This window comes from Pseudorca crassidens, chromosome 1, assembly GCF_039906515.1.
Source record: "Pseudorca crassidens isolate mPseCra1 chromosome 1, mPseCra1.hap1, whole genome shotgun sequence".
NCBI lineage: Eukaryota > Metazoa > Chordata > Mammalia > Artiodactyla > Delphinidae > Pseudorca > Pseudorca crassidens.
The window spans coordinates 104,292,362-104,318,987 of record NC_090296.1 but is presented as its reverse complement, the minus strand read 5'-3'; the positions used below and the strand labels follow the sequence as shown (position 1 = coordinate 104,318,987).

The following is a 26,626-nucleotide window of genomic DNA, read 5'->3' as shown; positions in this document are numbered from 1 at the left end:
ATTATATGTGCAAGTGAATGAGTTCTATGGGTCTTGTCTCTGAAAGGAAGAGACTCCTATTTGTAGTTAGTTCTAAGCCCTCATATGATTAATGAGTGCTTCTCAGTGATTCTGGATCAAAATAATCAGTCTCACCTGATTGAAGATTAGAGTCTGCACCTACAGATTCTCTTTAGTAGGATAACTGGAAACCTAACAAACAGGGAGAACAGTTTCGTGAAAGTAAGCCAAAGAATGTCAGAGATACAAGAGACCTCAGGGATGTAGCCCCACTGCCTTTTCAAGATCTGAAATCTGAGACTCAGAGAGGTTACCTAAGTTGCCTCAGGTCACACAGCCTAAACGATGGATGTGGAATCAGTAACCAAATACAATCTACAATCACATGGGGGCGAGGAGATCCTTCTCCTAAAATTTAACGTCTACATCAGGTCCCGGCGCCTCACCGCTTCCACCCATCCCCCTTTCTTGTATTAATTACGCATCGCTCTTTTTTGAAGAATCGGGTCGTTAAAACTTGCAGTTGGGGCATTCCACAAACAGGTGTCCAGATCACTGACACATAGTCGGGGAATCTGGGTCTCCACCTGCCCGCCTGCCCGCCGAGAACTCTCCAGCTCCCGCGTACAAAGTTTGCTCGGCTCATACATTCCTCTTTCAGATCCCTGGCCGCGAGGCCAAGATGCCTGCTGCGGCCTCCGAAGAAGTTCGGAGATGCAGTTTCCTCGCAGAAGCCGGGCCGGGGTGCGTCGGCCGCCGAGCTGAGCGTCCTCTGGCTCGGTGGCGGCGGGGGAGCGCCGGGCGCCTGTAGGCGGGGGGCTGGGCGGGGCGGCCCCTCGGCGCGCGCTGCCCGCCCCGGCTCCCAGGGCCGCGGGCCCGCTAGCCCCGCGTGGAGCGAGAGGCGCGCGCGGGCCGTGGGGGCTGGGCCGAGGCGGAGCGCGAGGCGGCGGCGGCGGCAGGAGGCGCCGCGGGACGAGGCAGCGGCCCCCGCCCCCCAAAGTCCGTCCCCGCGCGGGGCTGGGGAGCTCGGGGCGGGGAAGCCGCGGGGCCGCGCCACGTCCCTCGCCCGCCCCAGAGCGGGTTTTGCAGGCGGCTCTAAGCTGGGGGCTTTTGTGTCTGCGACTCGGGAGCGGCGAGAGCGCAGACCTCATCCTCAGAGGGCGCTGTGAGTGCGCCGCCAGGGCCGGGCCGCCCGCCTCCCGCCTCCCCTGTCAGCGGCTCCTGAGGCGGCGGTGGCGGCGGCGGCGGCGAAGAAGAAGGAGTGGGAGGAGGCGGCGGCGGCGCACTCGTCCTCCGCACACGCCGGCCCCGGGCGGGGGGCCGCCCCCAGGCCGCTCTCCCGCCGCCGCCGCTGAGCCCGGGTGGCCCCAGCACGCTGCCCGGCTGCCCCGAGGCCTCGTCCTCCTCCCAAACTTTGCAAAGTCGGCCCGCGTCCCCACCGCCCTCGGCCGCGCCTCACCTCGGAGGCTCGCCTCGCAGCCGCAGCGGCCCCGCGAGGAGGAGGAGGAGCCGCCGCCGCAGCATCAAAGAGACCGAATTCCCGCGGCCTGGGGGGGAGTCATGCTTTGCGGTCTGTAATGTCAGCAGAACAGGAGAAGGATCCCATTTCGCTGAAGAGAGTTCGAGGTAACCGAGAAGGGCGCCGGGTTGAGGGGAGCGGGGGGAGCGGGGCGCGCGGGGGCCGTGTGCCCGCCGGCCGGGAGGCAACGGGGCTCTGTCCGGGCCTAACTCCGCGCAGCCCGCGTCCCGCCTGCGCCCCGGGGCCCGGGCTGCGGTCGGAGGCGCGCGGCCGCCGCGTCCCCTGTGCCGAGCCCTGGCCGCCCCGACTTTGTGTTAGGAGGCAGTTGAAGCCGCACTCAGCATCCCTTCATACCCCGCTCCTCGCCCACCTTACCTCGTTGGCCAGACACAGCACAATAGGCAGCTCAGAGGGTGAGAAAGAAACACCCCCTGGCAGAGACCACGAACGATGCCCTCCACCTCCCCCCCAAAAAAGTAAGTTGGACCGCACTGGAGTTGACGCTCTTGCAGAAGGTGTGCCGGGCCTCCGTGTCTCTCCCAGCCCCCCTTCCCATTCTCCAAAAGGCAACAAACATACAGCTTTATTTTCCTTAGGCTTAAGAGGAGAACCTATATTCATTCAAAAGGCTTTTCTCTATTGGCTTATGGATAAGAATCAAATCGCCCCAAATCAGTTTTATACACGGCTGGCTTGCTTCTTCCTTGCACACTAGTTAGGAATTTTCCTGCTGCCTTACTATCTAAGAAGTATCAGAGGGAACGATGTGCCAGACAAAAGATAACGCATGTAAGTTCACAGACACCAAGTGCCGTCTGGAAATTTGGGGAGTATCCTCCAGCTCTTATTTCCAGCTTTCAATAGGGTTCAGGCCGAAAGTCACAAAGTTGAAGTAATACTGTTTGTTCAGTAAGCAAATATTTATTGAACATATACTGTGTGCCTGGCACTGTTTTTGGCACTGGGATACCGCGGTGAACAAAGCAAAAAGACCATCTGCACCCAGGAGGAATGCACACTCTTGTAGGGTAAACAAATGATGAACAAATAAAAGGTATAGGATGTCAAATGGTAAGTGGTATGGAGAAAATCAAAGCAGGGAGAGCGGTTAGAAAATATGTATGGGGGTGGAGAGGTAGCAATTATGTATAAGAGGGCTCAGCTGGAAGATGATGTTTGTGCAAAGACCCAAAGGAAGTGACAGAGCAGAGCCATATGGATATGTGTGGGAATAGAAGTGTTGGCAAAAGGAACAGCAAGTGCAAAGGCCCTGGGTCTGGAATTTGCCTAGTGTGTTCAAGCAACTGCAAAGAAGCTATTGTGAGTGAGCAAAGGGAGAGTAGTGTGAACTGAGCTGAAGTATGGGGTGAATGTGTATTGGCCTTGTGAGCCATTTAAAAGATTTGGGCTTGTACTCTGAGATAGCGCCTGGATGATTTTGTGCAGAAGAGTGAGTGATCTGCCTTATGGGTTTTTTTGGGGTTTTTTTTGCGGTACGCTGGCCTCTCACTGCTGTGGCCTCTCCCATTGCGGAGCACAGGCTCCGGACACGCAGGCTCAGCAGCCATGGCTCACGGGCCCAGCCGCTCCGTGGCATGTGGGATCTTCCCAGACCGGGGCACGAACCCGTGTCCCCTGCATCGGCAGGCAGACTCTCAACCACTGCGCCACTGGGGAAGCCCTGCCTTATGTTTTTAACTGGCTGTTCTGCGGAGAATAGACTGTAGAGAACAAGGGCTAAAGCAGGGAGGCTAGTTAGGAAGTTATTGAAATAATCCTTTCATCCAAACAGGATAAAGTGCTTTATAAATCAGTAAGTAGTAAGGTAAATTTCCAATTGACTTAAGTGATGTAGAGATCAAGGACCACAGCCATTCATCTATGTTTTTGTTCCTTGTGACTAGAGATTAAACCTATAGAACTGGCTTGTGACACAGTGACAATGTGATATCCAAATAACATCACTTGAGTATTTAGTTAGAGATTGATTTTCTTAGCCATTTAAGCAAAAACATAATTTAGAGCAGAATATTGTTTTTACAGGCTTAATAGCACAATCTTTCATTTGGTGAAGGTTTTCTATTTCAACTTTCTTTTCTCTTTGTTGTTATGAATTGCCAAAGCCTTTAAGGAATAGACCTTTCTGAGATAGTTATTTCTTTGATATGTTTGCCATGTTATTTTGCCTACTATTAAAAATTACTTTGGGGTTGAAGGAAAAGAAAGCTTTATCAAGTTTATACCTTTGAACTCAATTATCAGTCTTAATCAAATGTAATTTTAAATAAAATTGATGGGTATTTTATTGTGCATCAAAACTACAGATCTGTCTTTGTTTTATTACAACTGCTGGTTTTAAGTTTGATGCCCTAGTTGTTGGAAGTTGACTTAGGTGTCAGCTCAAGAATATTCTGAGAGTCAAGTACCAAAATAAAAGACAAAGCACTTTTTAAAATAAAAAGCCAATATGAAGAGGGGTTTTTATGATGTCATTTTGTACTAATTAGAACATTAATTTTTAAAACATTTTAAAATTATTTTATAATCCATAAAAGGTACCAGATTATCTACATGAGCTCTTCCGAAGCACAATTCTGCTGAACTTCACTGCCCTGGAGCTTCTAGTTATAATTTATATCATCAGACTGCACGTAGAATGTGGTGTTTGCAGAGCATAATCTCTTGAACAGTGCTTCTCAAACTGTTTCTTATCCAATGATATATATATAATCAGACTTTTTAATGGTTATGTATTTATTTCATGGGTATTATCAAAAATATAAGTTATCAAACCTTTTGCTTAGGATAAGACTAAGATATAGATAAATAGACATATCTTTCTCTATATATAGAGAAAGACCTATATATTTTTTTAAATTTTAAATTTAAAGGAATTACTAGAAAATAATATTATAGACATAACTCAGATATGGCAAAATTATGGCAATGTGAATGACTAAGGACTTCGTAGACCAAAAGCATCGTAATCCCCTAGGATGCTTATTCAAAATGTAGCTTCCTGGACACACAGAATCAGAATTTCTGAGAGATTTCTCTGCATCTTTAACAAGCTCCCCTGGTGTTCCTTATGTACACTAAAGTTTGAGAACTGCTGCTGGTAGACCTAGATTGTGAAGGTAAGTGGACCAGAGGAAGCTGATCGGTGGTTTTCCAAACGTGTCGTGATAGTTTATTTATTTATTTTAATTTTACTTTTTAAAATATTTATTTATTTGGTTGTGCTGGGTCTTAGTTGCGGCAGGCAGGCTCCTAAGTTGTGGCTCGCCAGCTCCTCAGCTGTGGCATGCGAACTCTTAGTTGCGGCATGCATGTGGGATCTAGTTCCCTGACCAGGGATCGAACCCGAGCCTCCTGCATTGGGAGCCTGGAGTCTTACCACTGCACCACCAGGGAAGTCCCTGTCCTGATATTTTAATATTAGATTCACAATTGCTATTTAATGGCAAAGTATCTTACTCCTGTTTCCTACCAGTTCTTACCACTCCCCAAACCCTCAGCCCTGGGTTGTAAGACAGATCCATGAGGATAGGTGCAATATCTTGATTATCCTTCTGTTTCTTTCCTAATTGCCTTGCTCACAGTAAATACCAAATGAACGAATGAGTGAATACATGAAGGAACTGATTCGTATCGTTATGCTGCTTTCGGATTGTGCGTAGCCCCTCCCACCACTTTTACTTGCCCTTTTTCCTTATTCTAACCAACACTCCCATTATCCAGTATTTTTAGAACTCTTAGGTGTTGATCTGATGACGCTATTCATTCGTTTATTCAACAAATATTTGTTGGGCAGTTATAGTGCCAGACAGTGAGAATACATTGATTAAGAAGACATAATACCTGTCTTCAAGAACTTTTAGTGTAGTCTGGGATACTGACAAATAAGTAATCAATTACAAACAGCATGATAAATGCTGTGATAATCTACAGGACATAAAGGAACGTATATAACCTATCTTTAAGGGAGTCAAGGAAGGCCTCCTGGAGGAGAGTTCTACGAAGTGGTGGGTGTTCCTTTGTTTTAAATGATGTAGAAAGAGCAGCAAGGAGGATGAGGGATGAGAAAAAGGTCTAGGAAGTTAGTGGTGATTTTGAGAAGGCATTTTTGGGAGAAAACTACATTTCAAAGTAGTGAATATTAAGTGGTGACGATATAATTTAAAAGAAGCTTGGTGATAGAAGGAAAGACATAGCCAATAACTTGGAAAGAGAGTCAAGAGGAAGTTTGTATGGGTTCTCTTTATTTTTTCTCCCTTGAAAAATGACAGACATATTAGTAGACAAACAAAAGAACCTGATTTAGAAGGAGAGGGGAGAAACTGAAAAAGCAACAGAAAGAGAGGATAATTCATTAATAGAGCATTCAGTACGTGTTTTTTAATATCTGCCATGTGCTAGGTATTCGCTGTTGTGGAAGCTGGGCATTAGACAGACAAGACTCCTCATAAATCAGGTTTCTGCATATGAGAGAAGGAATAGCAACAAGGATGCAAATGAAGAGTTAGTCTTGGGGAAAAAAAAGAGAAAATGAAGGAAGAAAAACAAATTTAGAGATGAAGAAGGAAGCTGAAGCATTCATTTCAGATGAAATGCTTTTTTTTTAAACATACATGCCACATTTATTGTTTCAAATACAGTTATGTCTGATTTATTACTGATTTTGCCTGAAGAAGTTAAGACAGCAGACTTAATGACTCATATCAGAACTATGGTGAACACTATATAGTATCAAGATAACTCCATCTAGACTATGAACAAATGATAGTTCTTTAGTAAAAGTAGAAATTTCTCTAGTCATGAGGCAAAAGTGATTAAGTAGCTATCTGCTTTTAAAAGACTGTGCACCCTCAGATGAAACACTTTTAACCAGAGTTAGAAATGACATTGGAGAGGTAAGCATGTATTTTAGAATGGCATAGTAATACAAAAATGTCACAGAAGTGCTAAAAGTAGACTGTACTAAAAAATATAGACCATCTTGATCAGAGAAGTGTATGGAAGATTTGGATTAAGATTGAAGAGGAAGCATGATTTACAGTCACAGAATTGAGGGGAAGAACTGATGAGAGAAAGTCTGCAGGAAAGGATTGGGGGTTTTTGTTGTTTTGTTTTTTAATTGGCATATGTAAGGGCTAGGCAGAGTGTCAGGGAAACGAGTTTGGTTTTCAACACATTGAATGAATATCCCCCTGGGATGTTGCAGTGTATGCAACAGATACACGTGGTTTGGACTGAGGCCGGTGGTCTGAGCCAGAAATAGAGATCTGGAAGTTATCAGTAAACATGTGAATACTAATTGATGCCTTGGGAGTAGATGAGCTCACCCAAGAGAGTGAAGAGTGAGAAGAGAAAAGCATTGAGAAACGCAACTTTAGGAACACTAACATTTAGGAGATAAAAGGGGAAAGAGGACCCTGAAAAACAGAATGCGAAGGAGTAGCCAGAGAGGTAGAGGAGAAAACTGTAAGAGAATGGTGTCAGATATATAACAGGAAGAATAAATTTATGAGGGGGAGATAAATGGATTTTGTTGTTAACAAGTAGAATGAAAGGTATCTATCTGTGAGACCTCCAGCATGTTCTTTCTCCCATATTCCCTAACCTGATGAAGATCATTTATCTAGAGATCCAAACCCATGCCCCGCTGCAACTCAGCACTGTCCCAGAGTCCTAGATTATCTGTCTCCTTAGTATGTTTTGAACCCATCATCTCCTCAGTCTTTCCACAACCACTTCTTTAGTTCAGGTTTTGATTATCTCTTTGCTTATTATAATAACCCTATCACTGGTTTCAGTGGCCTCCCGTTTTGTCTTTCTTAACCCATTTTGCACATTGTTACTTACTGCTGGTGGTAAGTAACTACCATCTATTGAGTACTTACCAAGCAGTTTGCTAAGTAATTTAAATGGATCATCTTGCTTAATCCTCTCAATAACCCTATAAGCTGGCTGATATCATCATTCTAGGTTTATAATTGAGGAATTGATATTCAGAGAGGTTAAGTAATATGTGGTTAAGTAACATATTCAAGTTTACCCAGCTAGTAAGTGGCAAAGCTAGAACTTAAATTCTAGGGCCCCAAATCTTAGCCGGTGTGTTCCATTGCTATAATGCTTCCCAAACACAATTTAGTCATGTTATTCTTTTTTGTAAAATTCTTCATTGGTTCCCCATTGCATTTAGGATAAAAATCCAACCTTCTTATATTAGCCCAATCCAACCTTCTTATATTTTTATTTGGCCCAGGCCTACCACTTAGTCCTCCATCCTTCCTATTCCATGAAATGCTTACCCTTGTCTCCCATGCTCCAGTTCTGAAATAGTCACATTTCCTCTCTAGATGTTGTCATGATCTCTCATGTCTTTAAATTTTTCTTTGCACATTCTGTTCCTTCTGCTGGGCATGCCCTCTTTTTTCCCGACTTTGGTAAGATACTCATCCTCAAAGCTTCACCTCCACCAAGACCGCCCATTATTCGAGGTATTGACATTATTGTGTAGAGTCAGCTTCACACTTGGATGCCATCCACCCACCCTTCTAAGCTTTACCTTTGTGAGCAGCCTTAAACCTCATGTACCTCAGGAATGCAAAGATCATTAATTTGGGGCGAACAGCTGGCACAAGAACCACAAATATATGAAACTTTAAATCACTGATGTTGAGGGCTTTCTGAATTTAGTATTTATTACATACCCAGATTGATCTAGGTTTGGGGCATCACATAGCAGACACTTTCTGCCTTGCATTCTAAAAGGAAATAATGTCTTTTTCACTTCAATCATATAAGACCATTTTGCCAAATGCTTAATGGAATTCATACAATACTATATTCACATTTTTTTTTTTTTTTTTTTTTTTTTTGTGGTACGCGGGCCTCTCACTGCTATGGCCTCTCCCGCCGCGGAGCACAGGCTCTGGACGCGCAGGCCCAGCGGCCATGGCTCACGGGCCCAGCCGCTCCACGGCATGTGGGATCTTCCCAGACCGGGGCACGAACCCGCGTCCCCTTCGTCGGCAGGTGGACTCTCAACCACTACGCCACCAGGGAAGCCCTATATTCACATATTAGTTCACAATATTTCCATTCCATGGTAGAGACCAGTATTACAGAAGTATGTGTTTCAGGTGAAGATAAAGCTGTTAGCTAAGATGTTCACATCCATAGTAAATGGTAGAGTAAACTGACATTATATCCCAGACTTCTCTGCTGTTGTGAAAAACCGATACTTGAGTGTCCACTGATTGTGCTGACACTGCTGGCTATTAGATATTTTGATAGGATGATAAATACTATAGAAGCTGAAATGAAGTGCACTAGTGGTATAGTTTAGTCTAAAGGAAAGCAAAATGAAAACTAATAATTGAGTACCCATTGTGTGCCAGGCAATGTGTTAGGCACTGTCTTAGTCCGTTTGGGCTGCTGTAACAATACCATAGACTGGGTGGCTTGTAAACAACAAACATTTTATTTCTTACAATTCTGGAGGCTAGAAAGTCCAAGATCAAGGTGCCAGCAGATTTGGTGTCTGATGAAGACCCACTTCGTGGTTCATAGACAACAGTCCTTCTCACTCTGTCCTAACGTGCGCAAGGGGCTAGGGAACTCTCCCAGGTCTGTTATGTAAGGGCACTAACTCTCCCAGATCTGTTTTATAAGGGCAGAGCCCGCATGACCTAATTTCCTATCAAAGGCCCCATCTCCTAATACCATCATAATGAGGATTAGGATTTCAACATACGAATTTTGGGGGAAAACAAACCTGGGTTGAGTCATTTAATGAGCCTAGAATACATCCTTATACCACATACACATATTAAAATAAACACTTATTTGGAATAATGATGAAGCAAGTCTCTTTAAAGGAAAATGTTGATTATAAAATATTTTAAAATAATGTAGTCACATTACTTATGAGAACAGTCACTGTCACAAACCAAACCATTATTGTGAATAAAGTGAGTTTAACAAAGGAAAAATTTAAATATATTAAAGGCACACTGCTATCTAGTGTACAGAATAATGCCTTCACTCCCTTTTAAGGACATGGGGCCAAAATAGATTGAGTCTTTAATAGGAAGAATAACTAGACCTAAAAAAAAAAAAAGCATAAAAGGCCTAAAGTAAATAATCTGCTCTTTACAAAATAAAAAGTACTTACAAGTAAAAGAATGAGTTTATACTTACAAACAGATTTCATATGAAAAGATCATTGATTTGTAGCGTCTTTAGATGGGGAAGAAATTGTATCATTTAGTAGGTTGGACTCTCCTCTAAGACTACAAGTAGAGAAACAACTTAAGCTTCCAGCTCTAAATAAAGGTTAAAGGGTGAAAGGAGAGGTAAAACTATTTTTGTGCTTAATTGAGATTGATTGGCATGATGAAAAGTGATAATATATAGATAAAATTCCTTAACTTAAGATGAGAGAGGTTTCTTTTTCTATTGTTGATATCACCCTTTCCCACTTCTCTTCCGCCTTGTGCATTCGGAGGGCTCTGGGAAGGTAGGAGTGAAGAGATGAGTTGAAGAAATTCAATTATTAACAGAAGGATCAGAGTAGCCACTGTTACAACAAGATTTGGAAGTTCCCGTTTTCTTGGTTCTGTGCTCCACAACTCTCAACTTCTGGCTGAATGTTCATGGTTTACCTTGCAGAGTCAGCTGCAGCAGATATGTAGAGCAGATAGAGAGTCGCTTTGGTACCAAAAGTTATTAAGGTAACCTAAATAACTAGCTTTATGACCACTACTTTCCCCTCCCCTTGCACTTCGTTTTTAAAGAGTAATAATTACAGAAATTCTTGGTAGCTTATATTCTGATTAGCCCCAATGACCATGAATCTGATCTAACATTACTTATTAACATCATGGAGATGACAGAACCACCAGTATTACATATAGCAGTGGGAGGGACCTAGGTAAGGCCAAGAGTCAGAGCCATTGGAAATGTTACATAGTTAACTTTTTAGATGAACAATAAGTGAGGCAACTGAGACCAGTGGGAACTTGAAGATTGTTTTATGGAGGGAAATATTAGACTCTTAAATAAAAAACTAATACTATAAAACTCAATTTTCAAAAAAGAATTTTAGGTGGTTTTGCTTACAGATTACTTGAAAATAATGAATTTATTTAACTGATTCCAAATGTCAGAGTTTTGCCTTACAGTAAATACAGGAATTATCATTAAAGTTTTAGAAAATGAACAGAGATGGTAGATACTAACCATTAAGAGTACGTTTTGTCCATCTTTAACTTACAGCATTTTAATAGTAAAATTATAATTATTCAGTAGTCTTAATAATGCTGTGAATGGTAATTTATATATTCTAGATTAGAGACTAATTTGTTAATAACTTTTTATTTTTTAAGAATTACCTTTTTCTGTTGATACTTTTGTTATAATGAAATACCCATAAAAAATGTTAGGAAGGACAGGACTTTGATGTTTGGACCTTTTGTTTATTTATATAGCCACTTTATTATTTGACCTCAAGCCCATTAGTAATTCTTTTCCACAGAATTTCTAGGTATTCAGATTCAAGAACAACACATTTCTCTGTTCAGTATGTTAGTATATACTGTTATGGAAAACTGCATACAAATTGTTAATATGAACTCATTAGTTCAGTGTATATAGGCTACTGAAAGTTATACATTGGTTAAGTAGTTTAGCCATTCCTGAACCATATGATTTTGAATGAATGACCTTGAGGAGTGCACTGGATCTCTCTCTTAGTTCTTTACTTACCATCTATTCAAATGGGATTACCATGTCAAATTAAAATTAAAAGATAGGAGTCCCTTTATCATTTTTTTATTAAAGATTTTTTTAATGGTCACAACTATAATTTAATGAATGTTTATATTTTTCCCTGTTTATAGTTTTTTTAAAAAAATTAAAGTTTAGTTTATTTACAATGTTATATTAGTTTCAGGTGTACAACATAGTGATTCAGTGTTTTTTATTGATTATATTAAGATAGGAGTTCCTTTAGTTTGAACCAGAAGTTTCCATTTTTGCCTTTTGTGGGCCACTGAGGAAGACAGTATATGTACAAGATCTTAGGGAAGCAAACTACTATATTAAAAGCAGATAAACCTAGTTTTATCCAAGCAACAAAACAAAAATAAATAATTCGAACTTCATCAAAATTAAAAACGTATGTGTTTTACATCTGATGATTCTAGTATCCTTAATATATACATAAAGAATTCTTAAAACTTAACAGAAAAGACAAACACTCTAACTAAAAAATAGGCAGAGAACTTGAATAGGCATTTCTTCAAAAAAGATAAAGAAATGGTCAATAAATACATGTAAAGATGCTCAACATCATTAGTAATTTTGGAAACGCAAATTAAAAGCACAAGGAGATACCACTTCATACTCACTAGAGTCACTATATTAAAAAAAAAACCTATAAATCTTGGGGAGAATGTGAAGAAATTAGAACTGTCAGACTTTAGAGGTGGGAACATAAAATGGTGCAGCCACTGTGGAAAACGGTTGGGCAGTTCCTCAAAATGTTAATCATAGGGATACTATGTGACCCAGCAATTCCACTCCTAGGTGTATACCCAAGAGAATTGAAAACATACATTCATTTAAAAACATGTGCGTAAATGCATTATTCATAGTCCCTCCAAAATAGAAACAACCCAAATGTTCACCAGCTGATGACTGGATAAACATAATGTGGAATATTGTTCAGCCATAAAAAAGAATGAAATACTAATATATAAAATTACATGGTTGAACGTCAGAAATGTTATGCTAGGTGAAAGAAGCCAAACTCAAAGCCACACATTAGGTGCTTCCCTGGTGGCACAGTGGTTGAGAGTCCGCCTGCCGATTCAGGGGACACGGGTTCGTGCCCTGGTCTGGGAAGATCCCACATGTCCGGGAAGATCCCACATGCTGCGGAGCGGTTGGGCCCGTGAGCCATGGCCACTGAGCCTGCGGGTCCGGAGCCTGTGCTCCTTAACGGGAGAGACCACAACAGTGAGAGACCCGCGTACCGCAAAAAAAAAAAAAAAAAAAAAAAGCCACACATTATATGGCTAACAGGTATGGGGTTTCTTTTTGGGGTGCTGATAATGTTCTGGAATTAAATAGTGGTGATGGTTACACAGCCTGGTGAATACGCCCAAAACCCACTGAATTGTACACTTAAAAGCAAAAGAAAAACAAATACTAGTTTTAGATTTCAGAGCTGCTTTTTTACCAGGGGTATGATCCATACCTTTACAATTCCATTTCTTTTTCTTTCTTTTTTTAAAATGGGGATGATTTTCCTCATAGGTTTGTTATGAAGATTAAGTGAAAGAACATAGATACAGATATAAACTTCTACGATGGTAGAACAAAGCTACCGTACAGATTCTCTTCTAAATTTCAAGTGAAATGAACCAAAACAGTTTTAAAAAACAGCAAAAATGTCAGCGATAGCAGCAAACAAGGGAAGTGGCATTGCCCGGTAACATAAATCTGGAACAGGGTGAAATCTGGATCACTGTTTTAGGCTTCTAAAACAATCCCTGCCCCTTGGAAGCTGCTGGTGATTTACAAAATTTTGAGAATTACTAATAACCTCAAGTCTGGAGAAAAGCAAATTAAATGAGTAGTCTTGTCTTCTCACTCCTCTGAGTAAGAAAAAAATGAGTGAAACAGGGGAAGTTTTTGTTGTTGTTTTTAAAGGACTCTCTGACAGAAAAGAAGCCTTCAGGGATACAAATTGAATCAGAGGACTCAAGGGAATCCTCCCATGTGAATGGGTTACTGCACCCCCCTACTAGGTAGATGTGCATTTAACAAAATCTTAGAATTAAGAGCCTGGATATTTCAAGGAAACACAACAGGTTAATCTTACTAACATAGGCAAGCATTATAAAGAGAATATTAGCATATCCAGTCACATAAATATAACATTCATATAAAAATTAGTAAGTTGGGTTTACTAACATAGGAATGTCAGACTGGGTTCAAACTTAAAATAAGGTAAAGGGGACTTCCCTGGTGGCACAGTCGTTAGGAATCCACCTGCCAATGCAAGGGATACGGGTTCGAGCCCTAGTCCAGGAAGATCCCACACGCTGCGGAGCAACTAGGACTGAGTGCCACAATTACTGAAGCCTGCATGCTCTAGGGCCCACGAGCTACAACTACTGAGTCCACGTGCCACAACTACTGAAGCCCGTGCGCCTAGAGCTGGTGCTCCACGAGAGAAGCCACTGCAATGAGAAGCCCACGCACCACAACAGAGTAGCCCCCACTCGCCACAACTAGAGAAGACCCAACACAGCCAAAAATAAATAAATAAATAAATTTATAAATAAATGTATAAAAATAAATAATGTAAAGGAAAAACATCATATGATTATCTCAATAGATGCAAGCCATCTAAGCCAGGCAAACAATCTTAGATAATAATAAAAGGGAGTCAAAGTTATGCACATTAAATCAGAGCTTAAAAGGTCTGGGCAAAGTTACAAGATAAAAATAAAAGCATGATAATTATGTAAACATACTGTAGCAAACTAGTGAACTGACACAAAGAATAAGAAGAGAAAGAGCATGCAGAAGATGAAGAACCCATAACCTACAGGACAGAAGGAAATAACTCACATGTACTTCAAGTTGTAGAACTTAAATAAAATAAGAGCTCAAAGACAAGATAATATTAAAACACAGAAGAAGGGTAAATTGCAGACCTAAGGAAATAAATTGACTAAAACAACATATATAGAGAACAAATTAGAAACAGAATAAAGATAGTTAACAATTAAGTTACATAATAGAAAAACTTCAGATAATCAGATTAAGTGCAGATGAAAAAGACTAGTCAGATGAGCTAATAGGTATGGAGCTAAAAAATCTCCCCAGCATAATGATAATTAGTACCCCTGAAATAGAGCACTGAACAAATAGAGTGGAAAAAAAGTATTCAAAGATATGAGAAAAGAAAATTTATGTGAAATGAAGAATCTAGAGATAGAAAATACCCTGCTAAATTTAGGGAGGGAAAAAGAAGAATAAGATGTGATACTATACTATCCTCAACTTTCAAAGCAGGAAGTCACTTGACACCATCTAAAGATTGAAAAAAGAAAAACCATAATTTCTCCAACTTAATGTTTTTCTTGTTGTCTTTTCTTAGCCTTAGAGAATTATTTTCAAAAATTTCTCTTTTGGTGAAGAAACATTTAGCATATTCTTCAGTTTAATTTATTTCTTTTTCCTTTATTAAATTCTAATAAAGTTAAAATTTAATGCTTTTATTTAAAAAATAATAGCCCATTTTTGTAAAGGTATTACTATCACAAATTTATACACAGGAGGAAAAGTAGGTAGGTAGATAGTAAGCTAAATCTCTGGAATGATGTTAACGTAGGAGTAATACTATTTTCAGCCTGGGAGGTGTTAGAAATATGTATCAGTCAGAGTCCAGCCAGGAGACAGAAACCAGACTATTTTTAAATTTATTTATTTATTTGTCCTTGGCTGGGTTGGGTCCTCGTTGCGGTGCACGGGCCTCTCACTGCGGTGGCCTCTCCCGTTGTGGAGCACGGGCTCCAGGCGGGTGCGCTTCAGTAGTTGCGGCAGGCAGGCTCAGCATTTGTGGCTCATGGGCTCTAGAGCGCAGGCTCAGTAGTTGTGGTGCACGGGCTCAGCTGCTCCGCGGCATGCAGGATCCTCCCGGACCAGGGCTTGAACCTGTGTCCCCCGTGCCGGCAGGCGGACTCCCAACCACCGTGCCACCAGGGAAGCCCCAGACTAGTTATTTTTAATGGAAAGAATTTGATATAAAGTATTGTTAACGGATATTAAACTGGCAAAATAGGATACTAAAGTTTTTACAGAGGTAACAACTGTGGGAAGCAGCTACCATTCTTAAGGCTGAAGGACATAGGAAAGAGGTTGGAATTATTAAAATATATAAACTCACAAGAGGGTCCCTGTGGAGTTTAAACTCAGGTCTCTGAGAAGGGGGTGCTGTTTAGGCTGGTATGAATGCCTGTGGGGTTAGAGGATGGGCCCTATGGGCCTGGGACTCAGACACCAGGTGCTGATGTCTCTGAGGAGGGCACAACCAGGCTATCTGGGATAATATGTGAGCTAAATAAAAACAGTATTATTTTGTTCTAGATGGCTAGCCAGAACAGCGAGTACCTTTCTACTTATTAGAAGTCTTCCTCTTTGTCCCTCAATAGGGCTTTTAAAAAGTTTTTGTTCATACTGATCTTGTGCACTTCTTAAATTTATTGCTAGCTATTTTAGTTTAGTTTTGTTCCTGTTAATGAAAGCTTATCTTCTACTTTATCTTTTAACTGGTTATAGTTTGTAATATGAAAGCTTTTGATGTTTAGATATTAATTTAACATCCAGAATCCTTACTAAAATTTTGTTATTGTTGTCATAGTTTTTTACCTCCACTATATTTAAACCTCTTCTAAATAGCTCTTACAGAAATCTGCTTTGCATTTTTATGTGTGGAACTATCGCCAGCATGCTGATTTCTCTTTATTGCCGAGTACCATTACTTTTCCTGAACTACTATTGTAAAGGTATCATTACTGGTCTCCCTGCTTCTACCCCATTCCCATCACCAATTTATTCTCAGCACAATTGCTAATGTAATCTTTTAAAAACATAAATCGTGTTACTTTCCTGCCCAAAATCCTTAAATGATCATCCACTGTTCTTAACATAAAATCCAAATTCCTTACCATAAACTATAAGGCTCTATGTCTCAGTTGGCTCGCGCTGCCATAACAAAATGCCATAGACTGGGTGGCTTAAACAACAGAAATTTATTTTCTCTCAGTCTGGCACTAGGAAGTCCAAGATCAAGGTGCCAGCTAGTTTGTCAGCTCCTGGTGAGGGCTGTCTTCCTGGCTTGTAGATAGACGCCCATCTTCTTACTTTGTCCTCATATGGCCTTTCCCACTGTTTGCATGTGGGAGGAAGGAGGGTGGAAGGGAGGAAGGGGGTTTGGAGAGAGAGAGTTCACTTTCTCTTCTTAGAAGGCCACTAATCCCATTACCCTCATGACCTAATGTAACCCTAATTACCTCCAACAGCCCCCACCTCCAAATACTATCACATTAGGGGGCAGAGTTTCAACATATGAATTGTGCGGGGACACGAGCATTTAGTTCATGGCACTCTAAAATGATCTGGTCCCTGCCTGTCTCTTCAACCTCTTCTAAAGGTGCTCTCCAGAGTTCCGTAACACACTGGCCTCTTTTAAATGTCTCAGACAGGATGACACATTCAAGCTCCTTTCTATTTATTCTCTCTGCCTAGAGGCTTTTCGTTCTGCTCTTCATATGAGAGATTTCTTATCATCTTTTAGGACTCAGTTTAAATATCTCTTTCTCTGAATCCACATGTATGAGCAAGTCTCCTATAATTCTCTGTCAACTCATTGGATTTATTTATTTATTAATCTATTACAGATATGTGTTATAGTTTACTACAAATGTGTATCTACATATATGTGCACATAATTTTATTCTGTCTGCTTTTGTATATGTTCAGAATTCTCTGTAATAAAAAGTGTGTTTTTTTAATGGAAGAAAATCCCATGTTTTTTTAAACTTCTTAGATTCACAGTCAAGCTTTTGCTTTTGCTTGATCATATTGAGAAAATCATACTCACATACATTGTTGTATTTTGACAATACCTTTCAGAATTAAGAGGCACATACCTCTGATGCCATAATTCCAGTCCTAGGAATCACTTTTACATGAGTGTAAAGACATTGATACATGGATTTTCATTGCAGAACAGCAAAGGTTTGAAAACAATCAAAATATCCATCAATAGGGAGGGGACTAGTTTAATGAATTATGGCATAATCATACTGTGAACTACTCAGTTATTAGAGAATGGAGCAGTTCTATATGTAATGACATGGAATGATTTCCAAGTAAGAAAGCAAGGTACAGACCTTTGTTCCATACTAAGCATGCCATTGTTTGTGTACTCCCCAGAGATATACTGGAATTTATCTAGATTATCTTTGGAAAGATAGATCAGAAACTAGCAACAGTGTTTGCTTCAGGGATAGGAAACCAGATGACTGAAGGTTTGAGGGTGGGATGGAGAATTACTTTTTCACTGAAAGAATAATAAAAAATGCTATGGGGTAGAGGTGAATGACTGATTTTGGCTGAGATTATGGGGAAGACTTTTTGGAGAACAAAGATAATAAGAGCTTAGTATTGCTTTTATCTAATAAAAATAGAAAACATATTAACAGGTAGCTATAATACATATTGCTATGAGAGATATAAATTTCACTTATAAGTAGAAATACTATCTGGATTTATTTATGTATTTATTTTTAGGTGGTGATAGTGGACTGGATGGGTTAGGAGGACCAGGTGTACAACTAGGAAGCCCAGATAAGAAAAAGCGCAAGACAAATACCCAGGTAAATTGGCATTTTCTTTAATAACAGTTTTTCTTCACTGATATGATCAGGCTATGAGGTAAATTTAACTTTCGTCGTGGGTTTTGTTTCCTATCCTAATTCAGAACCTAGTAGTGACTTCTGCAGTGATTTGTTTTTTGGGTTTTTTTTTGCTTTGCAGCTAGCGGCTATTATTGGACTGTAAGCCTAGAGTGAATATTGCAGGAAGGAAGTGTAGGCAGATAAATTAAAATGCTTACTCTTAAAGCTAATTTAAAAGGAATAGATGCCTGTACTTTTATGAAAAGATTTAAAAATATATGGACACAAGTTTAACTTGGAGTAATGTTCAACTATTATAATAAGTAGTATGTACATATCATGAAGCAATCATGATGGAAGCATCTTTTGTCTGAAACCTTTGGTTGTAATAAACAGTTATAAATACAGACTTTCTTGGTTTTATCCTCTGTAAATTTGAAGCACTGTTTTTATTATAAAGACTGCAAGTAACTATGAAATGTGTACAGATTACCTGTTTCCATTTTGGCCACACTGTTAACGCTTGCAGTTGTGACTAAAACTGGCAGTTTATTTTTCCAGTCTGAGGCCTAGGCCTTAGTGCTTTGGGAATACTTTAATAGCTAACTCTCTGAAGTTAAGCTAGGGAAAGAAATTTAGATCCTGTTTACTGTTATTTCATTTTATGGCTCTTTGGAGGTATAAAGGTATTTTCAGTTAAAATTTTAAGTGAAAGATTCTAGAGTTACAGACAAGCATATTCAATGAAAATTACGGTAATGAAGCTTCTTTTGAAGGCTGAGTACTTCTAGAGTTTGTAACAATTGATTTGAGCTCAAAAAAGTACACCTTATTTCCTTTCCTAAATGAAAGAAACCTACACAGTTTTATCATTAAATATAAATAGAAACATTATTTGGAATTGAAAGGTCAGGTGAAGAATTAAATTTTTGTAACACTTGAAAAGAAATTTAAAACTAAGTTCATAAATGTTAACATTTATGACTTCTTTGATCAAAAACATGTATTTTACATTCTCATTTCAGGGGCCTTCTTTTCCTCCATTGTCTGAGTATGCTCCACCACCAAATCCAAACTCTGACCATCTAGTGGCTGCTAATCCATTTGATGACAACTACAATACTATTTCCTATAAACCACTACCTTTGTCAAATCCATATCTTGGCCCTGGCTATCCTGGCTTTGGAGGCTACAGCACATTCAGAATGCCACCTCACGTTCCTCCAAGAATGTCTTCCCCATACTGTGGTCCTTACTCACTCAGGAATCAGCCACACCCATTTCCTCAGAATCCTTTGGGCATGGGTTTTAATCGACCTCATGCTTTTAATTTTGGGCCACATGATAATTCGAGTTTTGGAAACCCATCTTATAATAATGCACTAAGTCAGAATGTTAACATGCCTAATCAACATTTTAGACAAAATCCTGCTGAAAACTTCAATCAGATTCCTCCACAGAATGCTAGCCAAATATCTAACCCTGACTTGGCATCTAACTTTGTCCCTGGAAATAATTCAAATTTTAGTTCTCCATTAGAATCTAATCATTCTTTTATTCCTCCCCCAAACACTTTTGGTCAAGCAAAAGCACCACCCCCAAAACAAGACTTTAGTCAAGGAGCAACCAAAAACACTAATCAAAATTCCTCTGCTCATCCACCTCACTTAAATATGGATGACACAGTGAATCAGAGTAATATTGAATTAAAAAATGTTAATCGAAACAATGTCGTAAATCAAGAGAATAGCCGTTCGAGTAGCACTGAAGCTACAAACAACAGCCATGCAAACGGGACACAGAATAATCCACGACAACCTAGAGGTGCCGCAGATACATGCACCACTGAGAAAAGCAATAAATCCTCTCTCCACCCAAGCCGTCATGGGCATTCTTCTTCTGACCCAGTGTATCCTTGTGGAATTTGTACAAATGAAGTGAATGATGATCAGGATGCCATCTTATGTGAAGCCTCTTGTCAGAAATGGTTTCATCGGATCTGCACTGGAATGACTGAAACAGCTTATGGCCTCCTAACAGCAGAAGCATCAGCAGTATGGGGCTGTGATACCTGTATGGCTGACAAAGATGTCCAGTTAATGCGCACTAGAGAAACTTTTGGTCCCCCTGCAGTGGGCAGTGATGCTTAATCACAGGCATTAACTACAGTGGTTTTTTTCTCCTGTGTATTACAGAGGTTCAGTGACACAGGATTTTAATGTTTTACATTATTTTTTTAAATGCACACACAAAAAAGTTATTTACCTTTTAGTTTTTATTAATAACCACTTCATTGCTAGTGCAAACTTTGTATTGTTTTTGTTTGCTATCTTAAATAAGAATAATGTATATGGGGGTGCATTAGAAAGTAATATACAAGTAAATTTTAGTTTGTAATCATGAACATAAAAGCCTCTTGAAGCTTCAAGATAATATATAGCAAATGTAGGCAAGTTTTGACTTTTAAAAGTTAGAATCATGGAAAAATGTATCAGTTGACCCTTGAACAACAGAGGTTTGAATTGCCTGGGCCCACTGATTTTCAATAAACACATACTATAGTACTACATGATCCACGGTTGATTAAATTCCAGGATGCGGAACCACAGTTTTGGGGGGCTGACTATAAAGTTGCATTCAGATTTTTGACTGTTAGGGGGTCGGCACCCCTAGCCCCCGCGTTGTTCAAGGGTCAAGTGTATTCCAGTGCTGAACTTTGGCAATATCAAATTAAATATTTAGTTCAAAAAAATATTTGAGGATCCATTTAACATGTTTTCAGAAAGAATATATGTAGTTAAAACATGGACGAAAGCATACATTTCAATGAGTGTTTTAAAAAATAATAGAGTATGACACCAGATTCGTCCCATATTAGGGTCCTTGAAATTAGTGACCTTCATATTATCAACTCAGTTTTTCCAGGATGTCTGTTTGTACAGATATGAGACAGATGTTAGCATATAGTAGATGTTCAATAAGTATTTGTTGATTAACTTGTGGATTGTACCACATGAAATTGCTACCATTAGATCAGTTGAAAATTGACTACAATTAGTAGAGTTGTCATAAAGGATTTTTTAGTTGTGCTATTTAGAAATATAACTATGCTCTTCACTCTTCAATTTGATTATTGAGTTGTTTTGTTATTGTTTTCCAGAGAAATAAATAATACAGTATCCTCAGAAGAATTGTGAATACTTTTCTTAATATCATTTCAAACCAGGGACATATTGCAAATGAGATAGGTAGAAACATCAATTTGGCCTTAGAGAGCTCTACTGGCCAAAGAGTGGTGGGTTGAAAAATCTTGTTCTGGGGATCTGAAAATTAAAAATGAGCCTCAGGGGAGTTCAAAATCCATTTTAAGCAAAGATCAATTAAGAGCCAAGATGAGAGCTTACTCACAGTTCGAGGCCCTGCAGCAGACAGGAGTTTCGCTGTGACTGGGGAAAGAGTAAAAATGGACCTGAGAGTATTCTCTTGAGAGATGATTAAGAATGGAGACAGTTGGAGGTGCACTAATTAAGATTTGAAACAACAGAAGCCTGTTTTTGGAGTGGATCATAACCTGTGACCCAAAAAAAGAATTCTATATGACAATTGATAATAATTTATACAATGGTTGGATGTTGGTAAATCTCCCAAACTTGAACCATCGTTGTGACCAAAATTCTGAAGACTACGTGGTGACCTGCAAAAGGGATACTTTAAACCTTGGTGAAATGACAGCAGCAGCAATATTGCCAAGAAATTTAAATTATGCATGAAAATTTTGATTATAGTCCTTCGGTTAATAAACATGAACCCACACTTTTACATGACAGCACTGGTGTCACATGTCACAAGCCACTAAAGCAAAGTTAATTGAATTTTTCAATTCTGTTGTTTACAGTGTAGTCACCAGAACTTTATCCAGTGAACTGGTATAGTTTTCATCATTTGGAGATTTTTCTAAGAAACTTCATATTCTCCAATTGAAAAACAGTAATTGGAGGGTTTGAACAGTTTATACAGCCTAGCAAATGATGAATTTTATAAAAATGAAATATTTAATGTCCTATTAGAAGAAAACTGTTAATGCTTGTGATGTGTATTTTGTTTGAATAAAACTTATTTTTTTAAGTAGTGTTTTAATTTTGACCTACAGAAACAGCAATTTCATATGGTACAAGGCAATATAAGGTTTTCTCCATTTACCTGTGACTAGTTAGAGATGAGTACAAGATATTTTAAATATAGTTGTAATATAAATGTCTTTATAGTTTTAGGAAATGAAATGATATAAACTCTAATACTAGGTACTCCTTTGTGTGAAAACTTTACCAGCTGAAGCAGGTAAAAATGCAGTAGTTTGGGCTGACTCTTGACATTTGGTACGTTCAGTAGCATACTCGAAGATCACATTTTGCTTACATTGTAGTTTTTGTTAAAGATACATAATTTTCTAAATGTTTAAGGACTTAATTATGTTGTTTTTGAAATCCTAGTGACTGCAGATTTTTAAGATATGATGCACTGTATGCTATATGCCAAGTTCTAGCATCAGATCATGGTTGTTTTTTTTTAATGACTGAATACAGTTAGGTAGATGCTGAGTAGAACCTTCCAATGTCTTCAGGAGTTAACACTTTACACAGTAGTACTCAAGTTGTGCTCATTGCTAAAACTGATTATGCAGTTTCTAAAGCCCTCTATTGCTTACACTTTTATTAGTAGTTTTGTGAAAATGAAATAACCTCTCCCAAGTTAGTCTAAAAATACTTGATTTATAATGTGATTCTTTTATTTTCCATTTCCAAGTAGTTGTTTTTAAAAACTTACAAACAAGTGAATTTTTATTCTTGTATTTAGGTCTTAAGAGCACCTTACTTAAATACGAATCTGTTAAATTTACAGAAGAAAAACCCGTGGTTGATTTTAACAGTGAATCATAGGCAAACTACACTCATAGCTGTTGAATGTTTTCATGTATTTGAATTAATTTTCTTACTAGTTCCACATTTGTCTCTACATAACACTGTCAGAAGTTATCTAGAGGCTTTTTGGTAGGGAAAGTGATGAACTATAAGAATGGCCAGATATTAATTTGCCTAATGTGACTCAAAGAAGGCTATGATACAAATCAATACGGCTTTCTTAAGACAAGTGATGAGCTGTCCTAAACATTTAAAAAATACTCAGTGAGGGAAATAACTGCACACAGGTGGCATAATCTTCCAGTAGCATCGCACCTTTTTTGGTGTAATCCTTTTCCATCACTGAAAGGCCTCATCTCACATGCACACATACACGCAAAGACACACGTACATGCAATTGAGCAGGAAATCTTGGGGTTTCTCCTACATTCTCAAGTTTTGCCAGAGTTCAACCTGGCTATCAGCAGCTAGGCTCTCTCACCAAGGCTAGGTTACTAGAAAGTTTTAAAGTGTCAGTTCCTTTCTCAGAACTTGCTTTGTTCATTTCACTAGAGAATTCCTGATCCACTTGCTTCTAGATGCTACTGGACTCCCTAATGCAGGACAGCTTAGCTTGCTATAGAAAAATAAATTATTTTTCAGATAGAGTGCTTGGAATTAGATTTGTGGTCCATGTTTTCCTTTTGTGTGAAATACTTTAGCATACTGCTATTATGATTCTTGTTATCCAGACTAGAAGATTATGTACATAAAACTGAAGATTTTCTTGTACTAGTGCTTATTCTTCATAGATGAACACAATATAAAGAAATCCAATTTGTGTGTTTGTGTGTGTGTATGTGTGTGTGTGTGTGTTTAGACTCCCAACTCTGCCTAGTGGTAGGAAAAAAACTTCAATAATAGGTTACCCTGAAATCTGCTGACTTTGATCATCCAGGTAAAATATCAGGAGTTTTCTTCTAATATTCTTTTACATTTGTTTGTCTTGAACAAACTGAGTGCTAGTACTTATTGTCCAACATACTATGGTAATTGTTTGTAATAGTAAAATATATATATAAGCAATGATTTTTAGAGGGAGCTCGAGAGTTTTTGGATTTCTTTTTTGCAGTGTATAAAGGTTTCATATGCATGAACATTTGTGCTATTTAAGATTTTTTTAATTAAAAAAAAAGTTTAAAAGCATCCAGATTCCCAAAGGTCATTTGTAAATAGTGGTTTAGAACTCTGTATAAGGTGATTAGATTCTTAGGGAAGCTCATAAAGGCTTATTTACACCATCATGTAGTTAACAATGTTGTATCATACTGAGTGCTCAGTCCTCTTTAGGGAATCAATCAATGTAGGAAGGAGAAAGAAGCAGAGGTCTTTCCTTTTTTCTGATTTGGTTCAGGAAGGTTGAGATGTTTGGTGTGTTTCCCAGTTGCCCTCTTCCCATCCTAAACTCTCAAGTGGAATGCTATATAAACCAACTTGCCTTGTGCCTTCCTGGATGCTCTGCACTTCAAAATTTCATATCTTTCCTCTAATCAGAATTCTCATTTCTTTGTTGGCTGTGGTTGGCTAGATTTTAAGGGGACAGTCTGTTGCAGCAAGATTTGAACAAAGATAATGAAGTGGGATTAAATTTCTCTTTTTTTAAAGACTTTATTCAGAATGAATCTTTAATATCTTTGATTTCATACAATATGACCACATTTAGGCACCATGGAAAGCAGTATTTTTATCAAATTGATACGTTCTTGAGAGTACTTCCCAATCTCCTTTAGGTTGTGGAGACTTTTCACAATTTCTTTTCCTCTACTTCTGAACTCAGAGGTTTTCTTCTCATTTCCAAATTTTATCAACTTCCCCCTTTTCTCTATTCCATTTATCTGATAAAGCAGTATAGAAGTTATATCTGTAATTTTCCAACTCTTGGTACAGTGATGGGCTTAGAGGCATCCCTGGAGTAAAGGGACTAGGGATGGGATTAGTATCTCCCAAGACAAGGGGTCTAGGGCAAATAAAGGGAAGAAAGTTTTCATTGAAGACTTTTAATGAAACCCAATGGATAAGCTTCGTCTTTGTCATATTTTGTCGAAACACATTACTTGTAATTATATTAAAACTTATTCTAAATACCTGTACTTCTCTTGTTCTGTAGGTGATGTAGATGATGTTGCTTGTTAGTTAAAATACCTTTTATAAAAGAAAGTCCTGCTTCTTATCATGATGTATGTGACTTAAATGACTGTTTCATATTAAAACTATTTCTTCCTTATGTACTGCTTACATATACCTCTTTTTGGGATATTAGTTCAGTACTTTTATACAAATCTGAGTGTGTTCCACATTGGTGACATGTATTTTTGCAGTAAATTTTTGTTTTGTTCTTAGAGCATGTTTAAAGTAATACATGCGCTAGTGCTGTGATCTGTGGCAAAATTACTGTAATTCAAATTGGAAAATAAAATGTTTCCAGACTTTGTCCAACATTTATTCCTATGACAAAGGAAATTACTATGTAATACTAATTATTTCATATGCTGGTATGTTTAAGCTACTCTATGAAGTATGTGAGACATCAATATTTATGGGTTAGTAGATGGCCTGATGTCTTTGAAATGGGAGAGAGGGGTAAAATTTGGTGCTGGCAATTCATAGCACTCATAATACAATAAATACTTCTTAAAAATTTGATCTTCCTCTTACAGTTATAATTTACTAAGGAATTATCTTAATTTGACAGTGCATATTCAATTTTTTTAGCCCATACCATTAAAATTATATATTAGACTTTGAACTTATTCTGATGTCTTCCAACCAAAAAAGATATCATTCACTCCACTGTAACCAAAATAAGTAGTAATATTAATCTTCATTTATTAATAAACTATTAAAATACCATAAAACTCCTCTAATTTACTTACAATTTATAACCATTGATACAAGACTTGAATGTTTACTTTCTACTATCTGATGAAAAGATTTGTTAATAAAAGTCATAATCAGGATTTTAAAGAAAAATGTTTAACCTTGGGAAAATTTTAAGCTTTTTAGAGACACTTATTTCAGAATACTAGTTTAAAAGCATTCTTTTGTCATTAAACCTTAAGTACCCAAAAGAATTGTAATAGAAAATACTTGGAAATTTGTATATTTGAAATTACGTGCTTAACAGAAAAAAAAAGAATGCTTGTGAGTGCTTAAACTGCATATCTTTTAAAATATTCAAATTTTTAGACTTTTATCAATTTAACCTGAATTAAAACAAGGTTTTACTATATCAGTGATGTATATTACAAGATTAATGTCTACCAATGTTATTCTAATGATCTCTCTATACAGCATCATTTTTGGCATGGTTGTTGTGGTATATTTTGTACATTTGATTGTTAGCTGTTGATAGAATTGACATAGCAATAAATCTGATTCAGTTCTTAAATTTTAAAAAATGCCAGATACAATACTGTGTCATAATCCCATTATACTTTATTTGAATGCCCAATGTTTTCATGGGTTTCTTTTTTTGTATTAAAAATTTAGTTTTACATGTTAGGGATTTTTTTTTTTCTGGTATTTTCATATACAATCTTTTAGAACTGGGTCTGTTTCTATTTGAATCATAGAAGTTGAAAGAAGTATTCGTATTAAATGATTCATGAATTGCTTTGTGGAAAAATCTGAATAAAGTATGAAATGACTAGGTTACCCCCAAA

At 38.4% G+C, this 26,626-nt stretch overlaps 1 protein-coding gene across 1 annotated transcript; it reads left to right on the top strand.

The window, feature by feature from the left end:
* Nucleotides 1-1,442: 1,442 nt before the first annotated feature.
* On the top strand, nt 1,443-26,626 carry PYGO1 (pygopus family PHD finger 1). Its single transcript, XM_067747655.1, has 3 exons — nt 1,443-1,626; nt 17,900-17,985; nt 19,032-26,626. Exons 1-3 carry the CDS (start codon nt 1,578-1,580, stop codon nt 20,154-20,156), a joined length of 1,260 nt encoding a protein of 419 aa, XP_067603756.1. The 5' UTR covers nt 1,443-1,577; the 3' UTR covers nt 20,157-26,626.